The 19,870-nt window shown below is 42.3% G+C and overlaps 2 protein-coding genes across 2 annotated transcripts in view; both read left to right on the plus strand.

The window, feature by feature from the left end:
• The first annotated feature begins 269 nt into the window (after positions 1 to 269).
• Positions 270 to 5,680, plus strand: rad51c (RAD51 paralog C). The gene is made up of 4 exons (XM_079557853.1): positions 270 to 633; positions 3,423 to 3,645; positions 3,981 to 4,197; positions 5,170 to 5,680. The coding sequence occupies exons 1-4, from the start codon at positions 516 to 518 to the stop codon at positions 5,638 to 5,640; spliced, it is 1,029 nt and encodes a 342-aa protein (XP_079413979.1). The 5' UTR covers positions 270 to 515; the 3' UTR covers positions 5,641 to 5,680.
• A 4,819-nt stretch (positions 5,681 to 10,499) lies between these two features.
• The window catches only part of grm6a (glutamate receptor, metabotropic 6a), a 38,997-nt gene continuing 29,626 nt past the window's right edge, over positions 10,500 to 19,870 (plus strand). The window contains exons 1-6 of the mRNA XM_079557829.1: positions 10,500 to 10,608; positions 12,502 to 13,064; positions 18,558 to 18,774; positions 19,039 to 19,171; positions 19,297 to 19,451; positions 19,632 to 19,772. Of these exons, the coding sequence (XP_079413955.1) occupies positions 12,546 to 13,064; positions 18,558 to 18,774; positions 19,039 to 19,171; positions 19,297 to 19,451; positions 19,632 to 19,772 (1,165 nt within the window). The 5' untranslated portion in view covers positions 10,500 to 10,608; positions 12,502 to 12,545. The remainder of the gene's footprint in view (positions 10,609 to 12,501; positions 13,065 to 18,557; positions 18,775 to 19,038; positions 19,172 to 19,296; positions 19,452 to 19,631; positions 19,773 to 19,870) is intronic.

Consider the following 19,870-nt stretch of genomic DNA (forward strand, 5'->3'; position numbering starts at 1 on the left):
AACTAAACAAGTGCATAACTGGATTATTTGACAGAATTTTGGCATTGGTGCCCAATAAAAATACGTTTAAAGGAATACATTTAACCAAAAATGTAAAAAGTATCTCCCAATACGTGACAATGACCATATTAGTTCTTTTAGATTGAAATGTCCTGATACCTTCCGTTCCGTTAAAGCTAAATCCATTTTGGCTACTTTAACCTGATCCGTGTTACTCCCAAATTCTCTAATCATGAACGCACAACAACACAAAACTCAATCGCCAATAAACAATAGCTGAAATATTCGTTGCTTCTGGTGTATATTGATATGAAATAAGCTTTAAAATATGCTGAAACCCGTTGACAAAATGCAGAATGCTACAGGAAGTGCGCTCTGTGTTTGGAGCTGTCATGGCGCGTTGTTTTGAATTCCGATCGTCACAATCCTGACACCAATGTTTCCGCCATGGATAGATTATTTATGCGGATAGCCAGTTATTTTTATAGATCTGTTAGTGTAAGAAGTTAACGGGAATGCAGAGGCCAGTGTCCAGCCTCCCCCTGAGCTCCGCAGTCATCTCCAAACTCAACCGGAGAGGATTTCAATGCACATCGGACCTGGAGCAGCTCACAGCGAGTCAGCTCAGCACAGGTACAGCAGGTCAACAAGATACATCCATTGTTTTTCTATTGTCTATGGACATATCTTTAGTCATTAACCTCTTAACCCCCACTTTAATGGAGCTCATTTTCCCCCGGTCGGCTTTACCCAAATCTTAAAGCTTGCCTACAGGCCAGTGTAACGCCTCATTTGAAAGCTAAGACCTACAAAACGGATCTGTTTTTCCGAGTTGTGTTTTCTTGTGTTGTGTCACTTCTTTGTCACGTTTTTGATGCTTTAAAAAAAAAAGTTTGTTGGTAACTTTTCTGTCGCTTTCTTCAGTCACGTTTTTTGGTGCATTTTTCTCTTTGTCTACGTTTAATGCCTAGTAATGCCTGGTTACCTAGATAATAATTGGAGGGTTAAGGTGGGGTTTAAGAGCTTAGCACACTTACTATTTGGTCAATCAACCCATCACATGCATTTCTGTAATCCAATAAAAAGCAAAATACACATCTGATCACATAAATTATAATGTTATACACTGCGTTCCAAATTATTATGCAAATGACATTTTTCTAAGATTTTCTAAATTGTCAACTCAAATGAGAGTCAGCATAATTTTTAAGTCTTTAACTGGTAGAGGATCAATTAAATGTGGTGGAAAAAATTTCCTAGTGATAACGGTATTTTTTTCAAAAATAAATATAGTAAAAACCTCAAAATCCACTGTTCCAAATTATTATGCAACTCATCGTTTCAATACATTTTAAAGCTCGTAATTAACTGAAAATGGTCATTTGTTGAATTTGTAGCATTAGGAGGTCATATTTACTGAAATCAAAAGCTATTTCAATCAAAAAAATATTAACAGGTCAAGTTATATTTTAACATAGGAGCCCTTGTGTGATAGCAGCTTCAAAAGTCTTAAATCCATTAAAATTGCAAGTTTTTGGACAGTTTCTGCTTGGATTTCTTTGCAGGATGTTAGAATAGCCTCCCTGAGCTGCCGTTTGGATGAAAACGGCCTCCCACCCTCATAGAAGTTTTTTTTGTTGAGGCTCCAAAGGTTCTCAACAGGGTTGAAGTCAGGGGAGGAGGGGGTCCACATCATGAGTTTCTCTCCTTTTATGCCCATAGCAGCCAGTGATGCAGAGGTTTTCTTTACAGCAGGACATGGTGCGTTGTCATGCATGAAGAGGATTTTGTTCGGGAAAGCACGGCTCTTCTTTTTGTAGCATAGAAGACAGTGGTCAGTCAGAAACTCCACATATTTTTCAAAGTTCATTTTCACACCTTCAGGGATCCTAAAAGGGCCTAAAGGGGCCGACCAGCTCTCTCACCATGATTCTGGCCAAAAACATGACTCCGCCACCTCCTTACTGACGTCACAGCCTTGTTGGGACATTGTGGTCATTCACCAACCATTCACTACTCCATTGATCTGACCATCCAGGGCTACACGGCCTCATCAGTGAACAAGACTGTTTGAAAATGAGTCCTCATGTATTTCTGAGCCCGTTGCAGCCATTTCTGTTCATCAGCATTCAATTAACCGTTTAGGGGAGGCCCGGATAGAAGGTTTATGCACAACTGCTGCCTCTGGAGGGTCCTACACCTTGATGTTTGGGGGACTCCAGAGGCACCAGCAGCTTCAAATACCTGTATGCTGCTTTGTAGCAGCTGTTCTCTTAATCTAATGTGTTTGTCTGGCAGAAACCGTCCATATTGTGCCTTTATCGGCACAAATTGGAGTGTGCTCTGAATCATCCACAAATCTCTTATCTGTACGATGATTACACTTAATCTTTCATGAAATATCGAAGGTTTTCATACCTAGACCAAGGCATTCAACTATTTCAAGCTTTTCATCAGCAGAAAGACCCTTTTTCTTAACCATATAGCTTGAAAATGATGATCTGCATAATAAAGTGGAACACCCTTTTTCAGTAGTTTTTCCCTTAACTGGGCTTAACCTGAAAACTAATCATCCCAGGTCTCTGAGATTCATGTCAGTGATTCATAGAGCCCCGAGACACAATACCATCCACAAGTTTCATTATTTTTTAATTTTTTTTAACCTTTTTGACACAAAAATACAATTTGCATAATAATTTGGAACGCAGTGTAAAAGTGCATTTTGTGTTATAGTCCACGACACTTGCAAAGAGATAGAAAAGAAGTTGCACACAAAATGATTATTACAAAACAAGCAACACTTCAAAATTGTTGATTTTGTAACTTTAATCTAATAGTTAAAGCAGTACAAAGTAACTTATTTACCTTAATAAATCCTTTCCGTAGTCTCTCTGGGGTTTATACAAGTGTTGGTGGGATGATAGGGGGGTCTTTCATCTCCCCCGGTGTCTCTGGCCAGAAAACCACCCTTGTAACTTTGCTGCCTCCGAGGGGAGGTCCCAATGCACACTAATGGAATCATGAAGAAGAAGCTAACAGGCTAGCGAGCAAAGCTAACTGCGGGCTAGTGTCACTTAAACAGTATTTACAGCCAAGTTTGAGTGAAAAAAATTATGTCCATTGTGTAATTGGATGTACAAAATCCCACTCTCCCTTTGTTTTGGTCAGCGCAATCTTTACTCTCACGGACAATTAATGAGTAAAAAACAGCAACTTGCTACGACACCTGCAGTGGTGCTTGTGGCCTCTAGGGACATGAGTTACTTAGTACTGCTTTAAAGTGACCATTTTAAGTATTGACGGGGTTAATTTAAAAGAAACACACATGAGAGCTTGTTCTGTCCTAGGAAAAATCCACCTACACTTAATTCCCTTGTCCCACACAGGCTTCGGTCATTTTAATGCATTATGTGGTTTCTCAGACACTGGTATTACAGAGGAAGAGGCATCAGAAGTCTTGGATCTGGTGGACCCACAGCACTGCCCTGTCTCTGTAACTGCGCTGGAGCTACTGCAGAGAGAGACAGAGCTAAAGCCCATAGTCACTTTCGGCTCTGAGCTGGACCAGGCGCTTGGAGGAGGGATCCCTCTTGGGAAGACCACTGAGCTTTGTGGAGTGCCCGGGATCGGCAAAACACAGCTCTGGTGAGAAGGAATTTAGAAATGACTCACTATAGTCTTGAACAGTATCTACATAAAGGCACTCAAAAAAACAGTACTCAAAGCCAATACCAAAACTGGCTGCGCTCCACTGAACTGAAGAAGTAGAAGTTGCATTAACCAATTCAACTAAGCATGTCTTTAAAAAATGATTGAAGGCTTTAGTCTTGTGTTTTGACTTGCTTGAAAATCTGGCAGCAGAATTGATTAAGTTTGACTTCGCTATAAGATAAGAAATTCTGAATGACAATAATTGATACAAGGTGATTGAAAAGCATGGATTATCATTTGTGTGTGTTGTGTATTCTGCCTCTCCGTAGTCTGCAGTTGGCCGTGGATGTGCAGATCCCAGAATGCTTCGGGGGCCTCGGGGCTCAGTGCCTGTTCATGGACACCGAGGGGACCTTCTTCCTGCAGAGGTTCAGGGAAATGGCAGCCGCAGTGGTCAGGCACTGCTCAATGCTCGCAGATGACCAGGAGCAGCAGGAGGCCATGAAGACATTCACTGTGGAACATATACTCTCCAACTTGTTTGTGGTATGTGTCGAGTTAGCTACTGATGCCTGCAAATAAATAACTCCAGTCACAACCACAAATCAGCGCTGTTATAATGGTTATCATGTGATGTAGTACTTATTAAATTCAGTGTTTCAAATGCCATAATCCATAAAGAAGAAAATAGCAATTGGTCAGCTGTGGGAACCCCTGACAAAAATGTGAGCTGCCATATTATTTGGCAACTCTTAACTTCTCTCAGCAATGATTGCTAGACACAGAAAATGCTATGCTTTGCAGGTGTGTAATCACAGAATGGATTTGGATGAGGGCCTATTTAAATCTCATCTCCATTGATATAGGTATGTTTCAACAATATAAATATCTGTAGTAAAAGCTTGTTTTATATTCTATTTATTGGGTGAGATGTTACGCGGTGTGGCTTTAAATGTTAACATGTTACATCTTAAAGCTGGAGGGCTTGATTCTTCCCATTTTTAAACAGCAGAAGGACAGAGAGTAAACTGTTAGCTGCTGGCTCAACTCGTGTCTACTTTTCCCAATACCTCTATTCACCTTTTTCCGCCCCGCCCACTTTTGCCTCTTTTTATCTTGTCTCGGCACTTCCATTGTATCGACACTTCCGGTCGAGCACGAAGCCCGTTCATTTAAACGGAGAACGAGCGAAAATATTCTCCGCTCAAATCTGATATTTAGTCGATTTATTTGTGTAAAATGACCAATGTTCATTTGCACCAACAAGTCAACACTGCACCGTTTCTCTGAGCGGTCGAAAAACGGCTTTGTTTTCGTGCAGTAACTGATTTTATGTGGACTTTATGTGGACTTCTCCAGTCCCATGTTAACAGATAGGAGAAAAGGGGCGGGCACAATTCATGGCGGCGCCCATGCGAACTTCCGGAATAAAGTGAATAGAAAAAAATGCTATGACTCATAATTCTGTGTTAGCAATCAATAGAAGTACAGTACATTTAGATGTTGATGTAATCCCAGGTGCGGTGTGATGACTCGGTGGAGCTGCTGTCACAGATCTCTCTCCTCCCGTCATTCCTTTCTGATCACCCTAAAGTCCGGCTCATTATCATCGACAGCATCGCCTTTCCCTTCCGACTCCACTTTGAGGACCTCCCTCTCAGGACACGGATCCTTCTCGGCGCCGCCCACCAGCTCGTCACCCTGGCAACCTCCCGTAGCGTGTCGGTGGTCATGACCAATCAGATGACAACGCGGGTCCAGGGAGACGCGTCTTGGCTCGTCCCGGCGCTCGGCGAAAATTGGGGCCACGCCGCAAATATTCGGATTTTGCTCCAGTGGACGGGCTACAGACGCACAGCGACCATAGTGAAATCATCAAGTCATGTGGCCACCACCGTCCAATACCAGATCAATACAGACGGATTTAGGGACTCTTCAGAGGAGAATAAAAGGGCAAAGGTTGAATCTGACCTATCAGAAAGCAGCTGAACCGATGACTAAAGAACTATCAACTTATCGGCAGTCAAACTTGTACAAATTGTTTATACATTTGTATATAAAAAATAATAAATGTAATGTACTTTTTAAATGAAATATTGTTGTGTGTAATTGGCTGTGTCGACTGTGGCCATTTGATGCCACTTTAATCAGTCAATCAATCAATGGTTTGTATAGCCCAGTATCACAACAGGAGTTGCCTCACAGGGCCGCACCGAACATTAGGGCAATAAAACAGTGCAGTAAATATGACGATGTAAAGTTCAGGTGAATTAAGTATCCAGGTAAACATAGGGCCAGATCTTGTGGTTCATAGCGCAGACTGTCGAGAAGACGAATACGCAGACGGCGGGCGCTCCTTGCAATCTTCAGTGTCATACCTGGCGCAAAAAGTGGGCAAAACATTGTGATGTTGTGGTGCCGCCCCCTCCCCATGCTTTCCCCAGACCTGCGGAAGGCGGTGGTTTGCGAGGGCGGTTTCTCTTGTACTAGCGTAACATGCCTGATGCAACGCACACTGTTTAATAAAGATTAAAGAAATAAAACTGTTCCTCCGCAGCTGAAGCCACTCGCTGCAGATCCAAGGTGAGCGGTGGGGAAAGAGAGGCAGCAGCCTCGCGTTGAACACCGTTCGAATGTGCAAAGTTACGAAATGTACAGGATTAAATTGATCGGACACTGTCATATCGGCTGCGGAGGAGTTGCAGAGTTATGCAGCAGTTGCAAGAAAACTGTATCGTATTAGAACATTTGCGCTACAGCTGCAGGAGTCTTGGAGCGGCTGAATTGGAAAAAAAAAAAAAGTTGCTATGCACCCTGTAAAATGCGCTTCTTTCTTGGACTGAGCTGTGGCTACACAAGGAGCATCATCAGGAGGTAAAGACTGACACGCGATGGAAATGTCCCCTTAAAACGCAGATTAGACATGGTGTTGTTCAGTATGTGCGGTTTATTCATGGAAACTATTGTTGTTTTGGTGTTAGGGTGTGCGCGTTGATCTATCAAAGTAAGCCTGTGCGTAACTGACGCTCAAACAGACTTTTCAAGGCAATTTCCCTTTTGTTTTCAATTTGACGTCGATTCTAAGGAAGAAGACAAGGCAGCGCGATGTAAAGAGGAAAATAATGTGAACGTTGCCACAGAAGAGCGGCTCCAAGTGCTGCTTGTAATGAACCATGCCTCAGTCGGCCTCTTTTTCTTAAAAACGCCCTCTCCTAGTGGCGCAGCCTTTAGCGCTAAACCTACGCCACATGCAAGATCGTGCGTGCACCACGTTGCGTTTAGAGTTGCGCACGGACTGCGCCAGTCACAAGATCTGGCCCATAATGTCCAGATAAGCGTTGGCAGCAGATGGCGACGTGCGGCGTGGTTGTCCCCCGTCCTTAGACTGTCCAGCACGGCGAGGAAAAACTCAAAAACCCAGGGGGAGAAAAGAGAAACCTTGGGGAGAACCACAGGAGAGATCCACTCCCATGGACAGCCAGGCTATAGAGACCCAGGGCCGATGGGAGTCCCTCAGTAGACAAGCCAAGATCGCAGACCGTCCAGTCCTTGGTGTCCAATTCCAGTAGGCAGGGTTCCTCCATTCAGCCGGGTTCCTCCATTCGATCTAGACAGGCACTCTCGAGGGGGAGTGGGACAAGACTCAGGAGACACCATGTGAATAGTAATGAACTAGACTACTGATAAAAAAAATATTGTATCATAAGACAAAGTCTGCATTAAGAAGAAGAGGTTGGCGCTCAGTGGACCGTACCTCCCATAGCAGTGTTCCTCCTAAGGCAGTGTTCCTCCTGAGTTTTGAGAGCGGAGAGATCTGGTTGGCTGATATGGAAGGATACCGTCTTGGAGATAGAGCTGAGCTAAACCCTTTATGGATTTAACTGTGAGGAGCAGGATTCTAAACTCAACAGGAAGCCAGTGGAGAGACTTTAGCACAGGTGTGATGTGTTCTCTTCTCTTTGTCTGCGTTAAAAATCTTGCAGGTGCATTTTGAACTATTGAAAACTTCTCAGGGAACTTTCAGGACACGCTGCTAGCAGGCAGTTACAGTAGTCCAGCCTTGACGAAACAAATGCATGAGTAAGTTTTTCTGCATCACTCTTAGGTAGGATGTTTCGTATTTTAGCAATGTTGCAAAGGTGAAAGAACGCAATTTTACAAGCCTGGTTTATATATATGTTTTAAAAGAGAGGTCTTGGTCAAACAGAACTCCAAGGGTTTTTACTGTAGAGCTTGTCGATACGCTAACATTATCCAGGGAGATGATCTGCTGAGATAAAGACTCTCAATTTTTGAGGACCTAATATAATAACCTCGGTTTTATCTGAGTTAAGAAGAAGGTAATTTACAGTCATCCAGGTCTTAATGGCTTATACGCAGGAACTACGCCTATCTAATTTATCCGTCTGACCTGGTTTCATTGATAAGTAGCTACAATTGTGTAACAGTGAAAGTTTATATTTTGATTTCGGATAATGTTACCTAATGGAAGCATATACAATGTAAATAAAATTGGCCCAAGCACTGAAACTTGTGGCACACCATAGCACACTTTGGAAAGGTGAAGATGTTGTTTTACATTAACAAATTGGTGCCTGTCAGATAAGTAAGATTCAAACAAGTCAGGATAGGGCTGTTCCCCTGATGCCTACGTCACTTTCTAACCTCTGCAGGAGAATATTGTGGTCGATTGTGTCAAAGGCTGCGCTGAGGTCTAACAGAACCAGGATTGGAGCTAGTCCGGCGTCAGCTGCTAAGAACAGGTCGTTGGAAACTTTGACTAAGGCGGTCTCTGTGCTATGATAAGTTCTGTACTCTGACTGAAAGGACTTTTGAAACTACTTTCCGTAATCTTGTACCTTACTCTGAATTGGTTTAAGATGACTGAAAATTAGGTATATACGATGGTTCTTCTTGCATGTACATGTGGTTTTCAAACTTGTACAATTAGCCCTTCTTCTTTACTACAGTATTTAGAGCAGGGGTAGGCAAGGTTGCATCATGGAGGCCAATTTTCATCAAGGGCGAACCTCACCATGTAGCCTATAGTTAAAAACGTTTAAAAAAAAATGCTACAAACCATGTGGCGAAAAAGTGATGAAAAAAAAGTGACAACGCAACAAAAAGTGACAACAAAAACGCAAAAATGCAATGTGTCTTTCAAATGAGGCGCTACACTGGCCTAGAAGCGGTAAGCTCCAGTCGAGAAGCTTGTAGATTTGGGTAAAGCTGAACTGAAGCAAACAGGGGCGGACTGGCCATGTGTCCATTCTGGAAGAGCACAGAAGGGCCACTGGCTCGAGGGCCACCAGTCCCGCCTCCACCGAGCTTTACCCAAATCTAAAGGCTAAAAAGAAAAGCATCAAAATAGCGAGGATGAAAACATGAGAAAAACACGGACAAAAAAACACAGCAAAAAATTATAGAAAAAATTATTAAAAATTCAACAAAGATGTGACAAAAATGTGACAAAAACTCAACAAAAATTCAACAAAAACTCAACAAAAATTCAACAAAAACTCAACAAAAATGCAAAAAAAATGACAAAAATTCTACAAAAATGTAACAAAAACTCAACAAAAATGTAACAAAAACTCAACAAAAATGTGACAAAAATGTGACAAAAACTCAACAAAAATGTGACAAAAACTCAACAAAAATGTGACAAAAACTCAACAAAAATGTGACAAAAATGTGACAAAAACTCAACAAAAATGTGACAAAAACTCAACAAAAATGTAACAAAAAACTCAACAAAAATGTGACAAAAACTCAACAAAAATGCAAAAACAATGTGACAAAAATTCAACAAAAATGTAACAAAAATTCAACAAAAATTCAACAAAAACTCAACAAAAACTCAACAAAAATGCAAAAAAAATGACAAAAATTCAACAAAAATGTGACAAAAATTCTACAAAAATGTAACAAAAACTCAACAAAAATGTAACAAAAACTCAACAAAAATGTGACAAAAATGTGACAAAAACTCAACAAAAATGTGACAAAAACTCAACAAAAATGTGACAAAAACTCAACAAAAATGCAAAAAAAAATGACTAAAATTCAACAAAAATGTAGCAAAAACTCAACAAAAATGTAACAAAAACTCAACAAAAATGTGACAAAAGGCTGGTCAGAGTCCAGGGCTGTTTTTCAGTCCCAGTCCGCCCCTGGAAGAAAATGTGCTCGGTTAAAGTTGGTGAGCGGTTTATGATTTCCACAGAAATGAGAAAATGTCGTCTTGGCGCTTAAAAACCCAGCATGTCGCGTGGGCCTCCTTACTGTGACTGTGTAGGGCAGATCTTTATATGTTCATCGTGCATTATACATCAAAACTGATCATTTGCACAGGCCCAGAGGCAGAACTGCTGTACTGATCGAAAACAAATGCATTATTAAATGTAAAGCTCGGATTGCGCATCAGGCCTGTAATATTCCAGTCCGTCCATCTCCCTTTGATGAATACAAATGAATAAAGGCCTACTGAAGAGTCAATCTCTACCCGTGATAATGCATTCCAGGCGAGTTTGGAAAGTTTGCAGGTGCTGCCATTAAAAATAAGCCGGAGGAGGAGAGGAGGCTGTTCACGCTGTTAATAATGCGCTTTGTTTTATGACGGATGAATATTTACGCACGTCTGTTCAACTTGGGCTATTTATTAAAAAAAAAGAAAAGAAAAAAAAGACACTTGCGCTTCACCTGCACCTGCGTCACCAGAAGATGGCGCCAGACGGTCACACACTTGCTTTTTTAGTTTCTGGATCGTGATTTATTTTTTGGAGTCAGGAGGGAGCTGGTGTGCAGGGAGGGAACGGGACGGACGGACAGGCAGAGAGAGACAGTCGGAGATCTAGGAACATCCACGGGTGCTTCGCAGAGGTGAAGACCGGGGGAAGAGCGCTGCAGGACGGCAAGGCTGAGGCAGAAGTGACCGGAAGATGCTCTGCGGTGGAGGTGAGCAATGTTTGTTAATTAAAGTAGACTAGGATCGGGTAAAAAGAAACAAAAGAAATAAAAAAGGGAATCACAGTCCTTTAATTTGGATTAGGCGGGAATTGTTCGAAATGGACGCGTTCACTTGACTTGATCTGCCATTAGAATTGGGAAATAAAAAGCGCATTAAAAGATGTTCAACTTTCTGTGCAATATTTGTAGCCTATTCAATAGATGTGCAATTATTCGCGCAATCCGTATTATTCCACTATTTTTCCGTATTATTTATTATTATTATTCCTCACGCGTTTGTTTCAGGCACATGAATGGTGGTCAGTAATATTTTAACATGTATGTACTGTATGTGCTCCAGTGGCGCAATCGGTCAGCGCGCGGTACTTATAAGACAGTGACCTGCAGAGCGATGCCGAGGTTGTGAGTTCGAGCCTCACCTGGAGCAAGACTTTAAAATTGCGCTGCTCAAGAACGCACACAGTCTTTAAATACAAACTCAAACACATCCGCAACTTTGGCGGTGAACATCATACGTCAAGTTGGACGTGGGTGGATCACTGCCGAAGGCAGAGGCGTTAAGTTCTCTAGAATAATGGGAAGATTCCATCATCTGCACACAATGATAATTAATTGAGCTGGGACAAAATATCCCATCGATATTTGTTTGGAGGCATTTTTATCATGAACTCCAACTCCAACAGCACGTTGTTACATGTTGTGTTAATGCACTTTCCAATGTCACACTCACAGATGTCAAATACCATTTGGTTTATAAACGTTTGACACATTATCATTATCACATATTACTCATCATAATTACTGTGTCGCAATATGTGCTGTATCGGATTGTGACAAAAGTGGATCATCCCAGCCCTAATTAGTACCACAGGCAAAGCTCAGACTGCATTCTGGAGGTTTGGAGTTTGACACATGTTGACAAACTGTCATTACCACCTTTGCTCTGCCCGATCCCGTCAGACCTCGGAAGCTAAGCAGGAAGGGCCTGGTTGGTACTTGGATGGGAGACCGTTCGGTAACACCAGGAAGCCTGGGTGAATGTAGTGAGAGTGAGTGGTTGGTGGTGGTCAGACTGGTTGCCACAGTCTACCCAAGGGCAGCTGTGGCTACAATAGTAGCTTACCACCACCAAGTATGGAGTGAATGAATAATGCAATGTAAAGCGTCTTAGAGTGTCCAGAAAAACACTATATAAAACCAATGCATTATTATTATTATTATTATTATTATTATTATTATTATTATTATTATTATTATTATTATTATTATTATTATTATTATTATTATTATTATTATTATTATTATTCATGAATGCAGGTTGATTCATTAATCGTCACATTTACAAAGAGGAAAATAACGCTTAACTTCTTAACATATCAAATAATACTCGCAATACTTTTACAACCTTGTTATTCCAAGAGTCCGTACTTCTCAAAATATTTCCTGTTCCATTTTTCTGCCCCCTTTGACTGGAATGAGCAGTCTGCAGTCTGATGACGGCAGATGTTTTTGAAGAACCTTTAATAAGTGCTGGGTACTGTCTTTTCCCCTGATACCGTTACTTTACCGATACCTGAACAATGCTTTTTTGATACCTATACTCGAATATTTGTCATATAAAAGATTTATACCATAAAAGACCATGTCTTCCTTTAATGCTGTCCCTGAACCCAACAGGCATCAAAACCTATTTCAATACTTTTGTTTTTTCGATACCAGTCGTACCGAAACTCCATACTAGTGTCGTTTAACGGTACTCAACCCTACTTTAAATATAATAGATATATAATAGATTATAAATAGAGTATGTATGTGAGAGTTAGCGCTGAAACTACCACAATATTTAGGATTTGAACTTTTCCTTGTTTAAATCTTCTACAGGTGCTGCTTCAGGATGAAAACCCGGCTCTGATTGGTTCGTCGTCATGTCTCTCACGTCCCTCTCCCTTTGGCCCCGCCCTCTTCAGTTCTGGTTGCTCCTTGTCCTGTCCGTCTGCGCTCTGATTGGTCGTCCCGCTGGCTCGTCCCACCAGCAAATTCACCCGCACTCCATCAAACTGTCCGGTGACATCACCTTGGGTGGCCTGTTCCCCATCCATGCCCGGGGACCCCATGGGCTGCCCTGCGGAGAGCTGAAGAAGGAGAAGGGAATTCACCGGATGGAGGCCATGTTGTACGCCATCGACCAGATAAACCAGGACCCGTACCTGCTGCCGGAAGTGACTTTGGGCGCGAGGATCCTGGACACATGTTCCAGAGACACTTACGCTCTGGAGCAGTCGCTAACCTTCGTGCAGGCGCTCATTCAGAAGGACACGTCGGATATACGCTGTTCAAACGGGGAACTGCCACTGATCAGGAAACCGGAGAGAGTGGTGGCTGTGATTGGAGCTTCAGCCAGCTCGGTGTCCATCATGGTGGCCAACATACTCAGGCTCTTTGAGGTTAGTGGAGTTTCTATATGTTGGAAGAGTTTCTTTGTCAAAATGGTTTGGGGTTAAATTCCCAGGCACGATGAATGCTCCCCAACATCCTGAAACATGCATTGGCTCGTTCTTGGTCCTGCCTCAGGTCTGAAGAAGGGTCCAAGTAGGTATTGCCAGCACCTGGAGTAGAGTGTTGCAGTGCGGTTGTCCACGATAAAGTATTGTTATTTTATTTGTGAAATGACCAATAAAAATAAGGTGTAAGGTGTGGCACCACCCAAGGCGCCTCATATGCCCATTAATCACAAGTAAGAAAAGGTTTTGGTTTTGAGCCATTCTGAGTGGAGTGGCGCTTGGGGTAGCCAATTAAATTGCAGGGGGAGTCTGTGTCACTACCCCCCACACATACATCTAGCTCCGCTCCTGCCAATAAAATTGTAGCCTGTGTAACATGAAGTAAAATCCCTGTTTGTAAAACTTTTTCAGCAAGGTTAAGGAGGAGGTTCGTGATATTCCATATTAAGTTCAGTCAGTGTGCGGTAGGCCTACTTATAAGACAGTAACCTACACAGTGATGCTGTGGTTCTGAGCTTGAGCCTCACTCATGGACCATGCAAAGTGTGCTTTCAATGTAGCATCACTATTAGCTGCTAGAAGCCTATTAGGAAATGGGTCCAGGCTCCGGATGTTCCTTGCTACAGTGGACTTACCATTGAAACTTTTTTGCCCCTCATTAAGTCATAATGAACACAGGCTTTACATTTTTGCCTCCACAGGTGCGCGTTAACACACACGTGCACAAATAGTCTTCCTTTTTCCTTATTCTAAGTATTGGAGCTGGCTCCCAAAACTCTTTGTAAGCCGGCGCTGAATGCTATGGGAGACGCCCCCCCTCACTTAGTCCATCACTATTCTACACTCTACACCTGGAGCAAAGCTTCAGAGAAACTGAAGGAATTTGTGAAGCGCTCTGGAATAATTGTATTGCAATCTTGGTATCTCAAAAAGCACATCTTCATGCTATAATTAGGTTATTGCCGTGAGCCTGGCACAGTGGGCAAATTCCTCATGTGAGAAACCCTGGTTCTCCTCACTTGGCCTTTGCATTACGTGATAGAGACTTCAAATGTGCGTCTGCTGTGTGGATTAATGTGCTAATGTTGTAAAGCAGAGAGGATACGATCCTGAAACAGTCACTGAGCACGCCCCCGTAACACTGACCCACACACACACAGGATTCTGGGTCATTTCGGCAAAAGTAATTGGACTAAACCACATCAAAACCAGGATTAAAGTGGATTTATTGTTCAGAAGCATAACATTTGAGAGAAAACTCTCAGAGAATCAGCGAAGATGTTTGAAACCGGCCATCATGTTTTTGGTTCAACGAGAGCCGTTTCATGTAGTTAGTCATGGAACATCAGCTGCTCTTTTTTTTCTTTTTTGAGTCATGATGAAGATCCAGCTATAACATATTGTTTTGGTAAATGTTAATCTATTGACAGTGTTGCCTTTTGCCAGGAAAATGTTGGATTTCTATGGTAAATTTATAACATTCGATCCCAAACTGTAGTGAAACATCTGTGAGTCTACTTTTGTCCCACCCTGTATATAACATCATATCTCTCCAGTTCTGCTCGAGTCCTGGATTCACCGCGGTTTAACCCTGGGGTACTCCTGGCTCAAACCTGGAGAAGGCCTGTTCCTGGTTAGCGTGTTGGCAGTGACGCGTTGCTAATGGTTTTGATGAAGTCTTGTGGATGGAGGTTAATCTCTCTGGGTTAATGTAATTGTGTTTTATTTCAGCTGACACAGATTGAGTCTCACTCACAATAATCCTGTCTGTACTACTGCTCCCAGTTTACAACCTTAGCAGCTGTTTCCAGTTAGAAATAATACCCTACAGCTGCTTGGAATTAACATATTTTCACAAAAAGGATGTTCGGGGGCTGGAGGTTTTCTCAGATAGACTCTATACTGTCACTATAATACACTTTTTGGGTTCCAAGAGAAAACCACTTTCAACAGTCATGACAATGAAAACAATAGTCTCTGCCACTTTTGATGTTTTGACAATAGTTATTTGGTAAATGAAACAAACATTTACTGATACTGATAACTTGATTTCACTACTTGACAATAATCCCAACATCCCAGCAGCTTTAGCAGGTTTTCTACAAACATGGTTGAGGAAAGGGACAAGAGCTGTTGGTAGCCTTTATCTACTATTACTAAGTTTTTCTTTCAATATTATAAAATTATATTTTTAATATCAGACCTACTCTTCTGGCATTGGGAGACGAGTACAAAATCATAAAGCAAAGTCAATTTGGTCGATGTAGTTTATGTGTTTTTATGGAAAGAAAAAAAAAACTTTATGTGCTAATTTATGTTTTATTTTACTGTGTTATATACATTGACAAAGGCTTTTTCGTTGTATCAGAATCAAGTTTAAAGTTTAATGCGACACCGATGTGGGCTGACACTGCCTCATGACGTTCTGTAGTTTGAGGAAGTTGTCAGTTTGAACCCAGTGACCTGTGAATTATTTTATCAACAGCTAAACCTGTCACGTTTGATTCCCAATTATAACCAAAAATGTTCCACCCCAGATGGGACTCGAACCCACAATCCCTGGCTTAGGAGGCCAGTGCCTTATCCATTAGGCCACTGGGGCACAGAGATGACCTGTGACCTGTATTGTGATATTATTCAGCGGGTTTCTCTGAACCAGGGCTCTCATGTCACAATAGATGTCAAAGGTCATCTCTGTGCCCCAGTGGCCTAATGGATAAGGCACTGGCCTCCTAAGCCAGGGATTGTGGGTTCGAGTCCCATCTGGGGTGGAACATTTTTGGTTATAATTGGGAATCAAACGTGACAGGTTTAGCTGTTGATAAAATAATTCACAGGTCATTGGGTTCAAACTGACGACTTTTTCATTATAAAACAACAGAACAACATGAGGCAGTGTCACCCCACACCAGTGTTGGTACATTTAACTTGATTCTCATACAACAAAGAAGCCTTAGTCAATGTCTATAACACAGAGAAAAAAGTAAAGTGGTCTTTTCCCATAGAAACACATGAACTATATGGAGCCATTTTACTAATGGTAATGTTCGTGTATTCCATAAAGACTACTAGTTTTGGTCAAAGAAATTGTTTTTTTTTTATCATTTATTTGTGCTGGGACAACCAAGTGACCGTCTTTAATGCTGTTTATGTTTCCCCTCCAGTACAATAAAACATGCTCTTAAATTTCATCCTTGTTTCTTTGTATCCGGATGTCGGTCGCAGAAGTCTAAGTAGGGGCTCCCAGACTTTCCTCACCCTGGACACTTCCTCCAGCCCTCCCAGGGGAATCCAGAGGCATACCCAGGTCAGCGTGTTTAACTTAGGTCTTATGGATGGTGATGCCAGGACTCCCAAGACCGGGGGGGGACAGGAGAAGACCAAAGAGTAGATTTATGTTTAGTTGGCTTGAGCGCTGAGGATGCAGAGGAGAGGGTCACATGATGGAGCAGGTCAGTGGGGCAAGGGTCAGTTATAATCAGAAGTGAATCGACTGAAACCAAATCTCCTGAATGCATTTCTGAACATGTGCTCTAATGGGATGCCGAGGGTAAAAACAGGAAGTGAGCACAATGAACCAGTGGATGGAGTTACATGGGCCGGATCAATCACACACCGCTAAGTTAGACCGCTTAGTGTGTGTGAGGATTATTCCAAACACTCAGTTCTGTTGTGCATTTAGAGACATTGCCTTCCTAGAATGTTTTGTAACTAGGATGCTTTGCCAGTAGTTAGTCATCGCTCATTTTGTTGCATCCACATAACAATCGATCAATTTTTCCCAGTATATCAGCACACAGCAGCATAAAACCTTGTAAATACAATGTGATGTCTGCTGCTTGTGTTGGGCACGTTACTTCCCTCAGCGTCATGAGTTTGTCTCCCTGCTCTGGCAATTTGCTCAGTGTCTCTCTCCGCTCTCTCTAAGGCGACGCATCGCACGACGTCTAACGCACGTGTGGAAAAATAGGATTGGTTCTAATTTAAGGAATGCGTCTTGCGCTGGAATTCACTTTCAATGAAATCAATGTCAAAATGCGTCAAAAAGGAAGTGCGTTTACGAGGAGCAGAGTCTTAAACACACAGAAAACATGGCCGGTGTATCTGGGCTGAACTGTCTTAAAGGTACAGTATGCAACTTTTTATGTTACAAAAAAAGTTGATATTAGTACGTATTTGACCTTTCAATGACCCAGCGGCTGCTTGGGTGGTTAGCATAGCGTCTTTGCTTTCCATCCCGGTGGCCGTTAAGATGATCAATTGTTTTTAGGCTGCAGTAGGTTTTCAAAAACCTGAAATAAAATAGATCCCAAAGCATCATATGGGCCACTGAGGTGGAAAGCAAAGGTGCCAAGCTAACAGAGACCGGGTCACTGAAAGGTCAAATGCTCACTAATATGAACTTTTTCTTTCTTTTTTTACGTAAAATGTTGCATAATGCACCTTTAAGAAGTCTTCGATATCCATACCACATTCACATGAAATTACATTTAAAATAAGTGCTTTACTACACATGCATAATTTTTCATTTGGACCTATTTACTTGAGAAGTGCAAGCTAATTTGCATGTTGTAGTTTCATTTGTCTTCATTGTCTGTTGGTCTGCGTACACAAGTGCAGACAATTATACTGTATTTTGTATACAGTAGGGCTGCACGAAGTACAGTCCTGATCAAAAGTTTAACACCAGTTGAAAAATCTTCAATATACGACAAAAAGAAACATGAGTGAGACAAAAAAAAATGGAATAAAGAGTCGGCTCCAGTAACAGCCTTCTTTTGGATCGAGCATCATCCAGGGTCTTGACAAACAGCCAATCGGATCCTCTGGCTCAGCGCTGGTGATATTTTTGTGGATCTTCCACTTGACTTTTTTGTTCCAAAATCCTCATGATCTATTCAGAAATTCAAAATGACTGTCTTACTGCGTCCCACCTCAGCAGCGATGGCTCACTGCAAGAGGCTCTGCTTATGCAGCTCTACAACCCAAACACGCTCAAAATGACAGCATTTTTTTTGTACCTTTGCCATCAGGACGTCATGACAGTGTGAATATCCGACAGAAAATGTAACTGAATGCACATTATTGCACAGATTTGGCCTTTTAAAGGCATATGTCCTAAACTTTTGATCTGCTGCTGCAAAAAATTCAGTTTAACTGTCGTTTTCGCTCTCTCCCTTTTCTTCTTGTAGCATATTGAAGTTTTAACCCTTGTTAAGATCCAACCAGGCAAAATGTGATATTTTTTTAGGCTTTTTTCAGCTGGTCGTAAACTTTTGGGTTCGAGACTGTGACTAAATATATTGCAATATTCGTAAACTGTCTTAAATGTTGCAATGACAATATTTCGATATGCTTCTAAACAACACAATACAATCCATCAAATTAGTATTATATTTCAAATAATGAGTGGATGTTTGTTTGTCTTTCCCTCAGATCCCGCAGGTGAGTTACGCGTCCACCGCCCCGGAGCTCAGTGATAATAACCGGTACGACTTCTTCTCTCGAGTGGTGCCGCCGGACTCGTACCAGGCCCAGGCCATGCTGGACATCGTCAAGGCCCTGGGCTGGAACTACGTGTCCACGCTGGCCTCCGAGGGCAACTACGGAGAGAGCGGAGTGGACGCCTTCATGCAGATCTCCAGAGAGGCAGGTCAGTGGGTTCAATATAAACCGGAATCCAAGTTCATATTGTCTTCTGCCTCCAAACGACTATAGCTCCCGTTCTCTCAAAATGTATTTCCAATGGTCTTAAGTCCTACAAATGGCAGCAAAACATCTGACTGAAACCCAAGGATACACAATCCCTAATGCAAGACACTACTCCCCATCGTCACCAGTATTCTCCCTCTATTGAAAAGCCTTACCATCTGAAAAGCACTGGTCCCTGCTTATTTAGTTATTACATTTCTTTCAGGAGTGTGCATTGCTCAGTCGGTGAAAATCCCTCGTGAACCGACCGCTGGAGAGTTTGACAAACTCATCAAACGACTCATGGACACCAGCAATGCCAGAGGGGTCATAATCTTCGCCAATGAGGACGACATCAAGTAAAATATTTCACACATACAAGTCTAACCGTTCACATATTATTTTAGGATTATCATTAGCAAGACAAGTTATTAGCTGTGAAGTTTCAGGACAATTCTCCACGTGATCTTGTCTCCGTTTTTAGGAGGGTGCTGGAGGCGGCGGAGCGGGCCAACTTGACGGGTCACTTCCTGTTTGTGGGCTCAGACAGTTGGGGGGCCAAGAGTTCACCCGTGTCGGGGCTGGAGGATGTGGCGGAGGGAGCGATCACCATTCTGCCCAAGAGAGTTTCTATAGAAGGTAATGCCAGACTGACGTAGGATCTTATCCGTACACGAGGTACTGATACTGGCTACTGAAGAGTATATGTTACTGGACATTTCTCCAATTCTTTAATACTTCGAGTTTTGCTTTCCCGCTGATTCAGGTTTGGCAGCTGCAGTGATTATTCATTTGAATGCTTTTTCTGTATTTCTACAGGCTTTGACCAGTACTTTATGAGCCGCTCTCTCGAGAACAACCGCAGAAACATCTGGTTCAATGAGTTCTGGGAGGACGACTTCAGGTGCAAACTCACACGACCCGGCATCAAGCTGGACCCTGACAAGAAGAAGTGCACTGGTAATGATTCGAGGTTGCACAACCCGGGCCAAACCCGCGCTTTGATGAACTTGGCTCAAAACAATGTCCGCCGTGTCTCCCCTTGAATCAATCCACGT

This window comes from Gobius niger (assembly GCF_951799975.1).
Source record: "Gobius niger genome assembly, chromosome: 6".
NCBI lineage: Eukaryota > Metazoa > Chordata > Actinopteri > Gobiiformes > Gobiidae > Gobius > Gobius niger.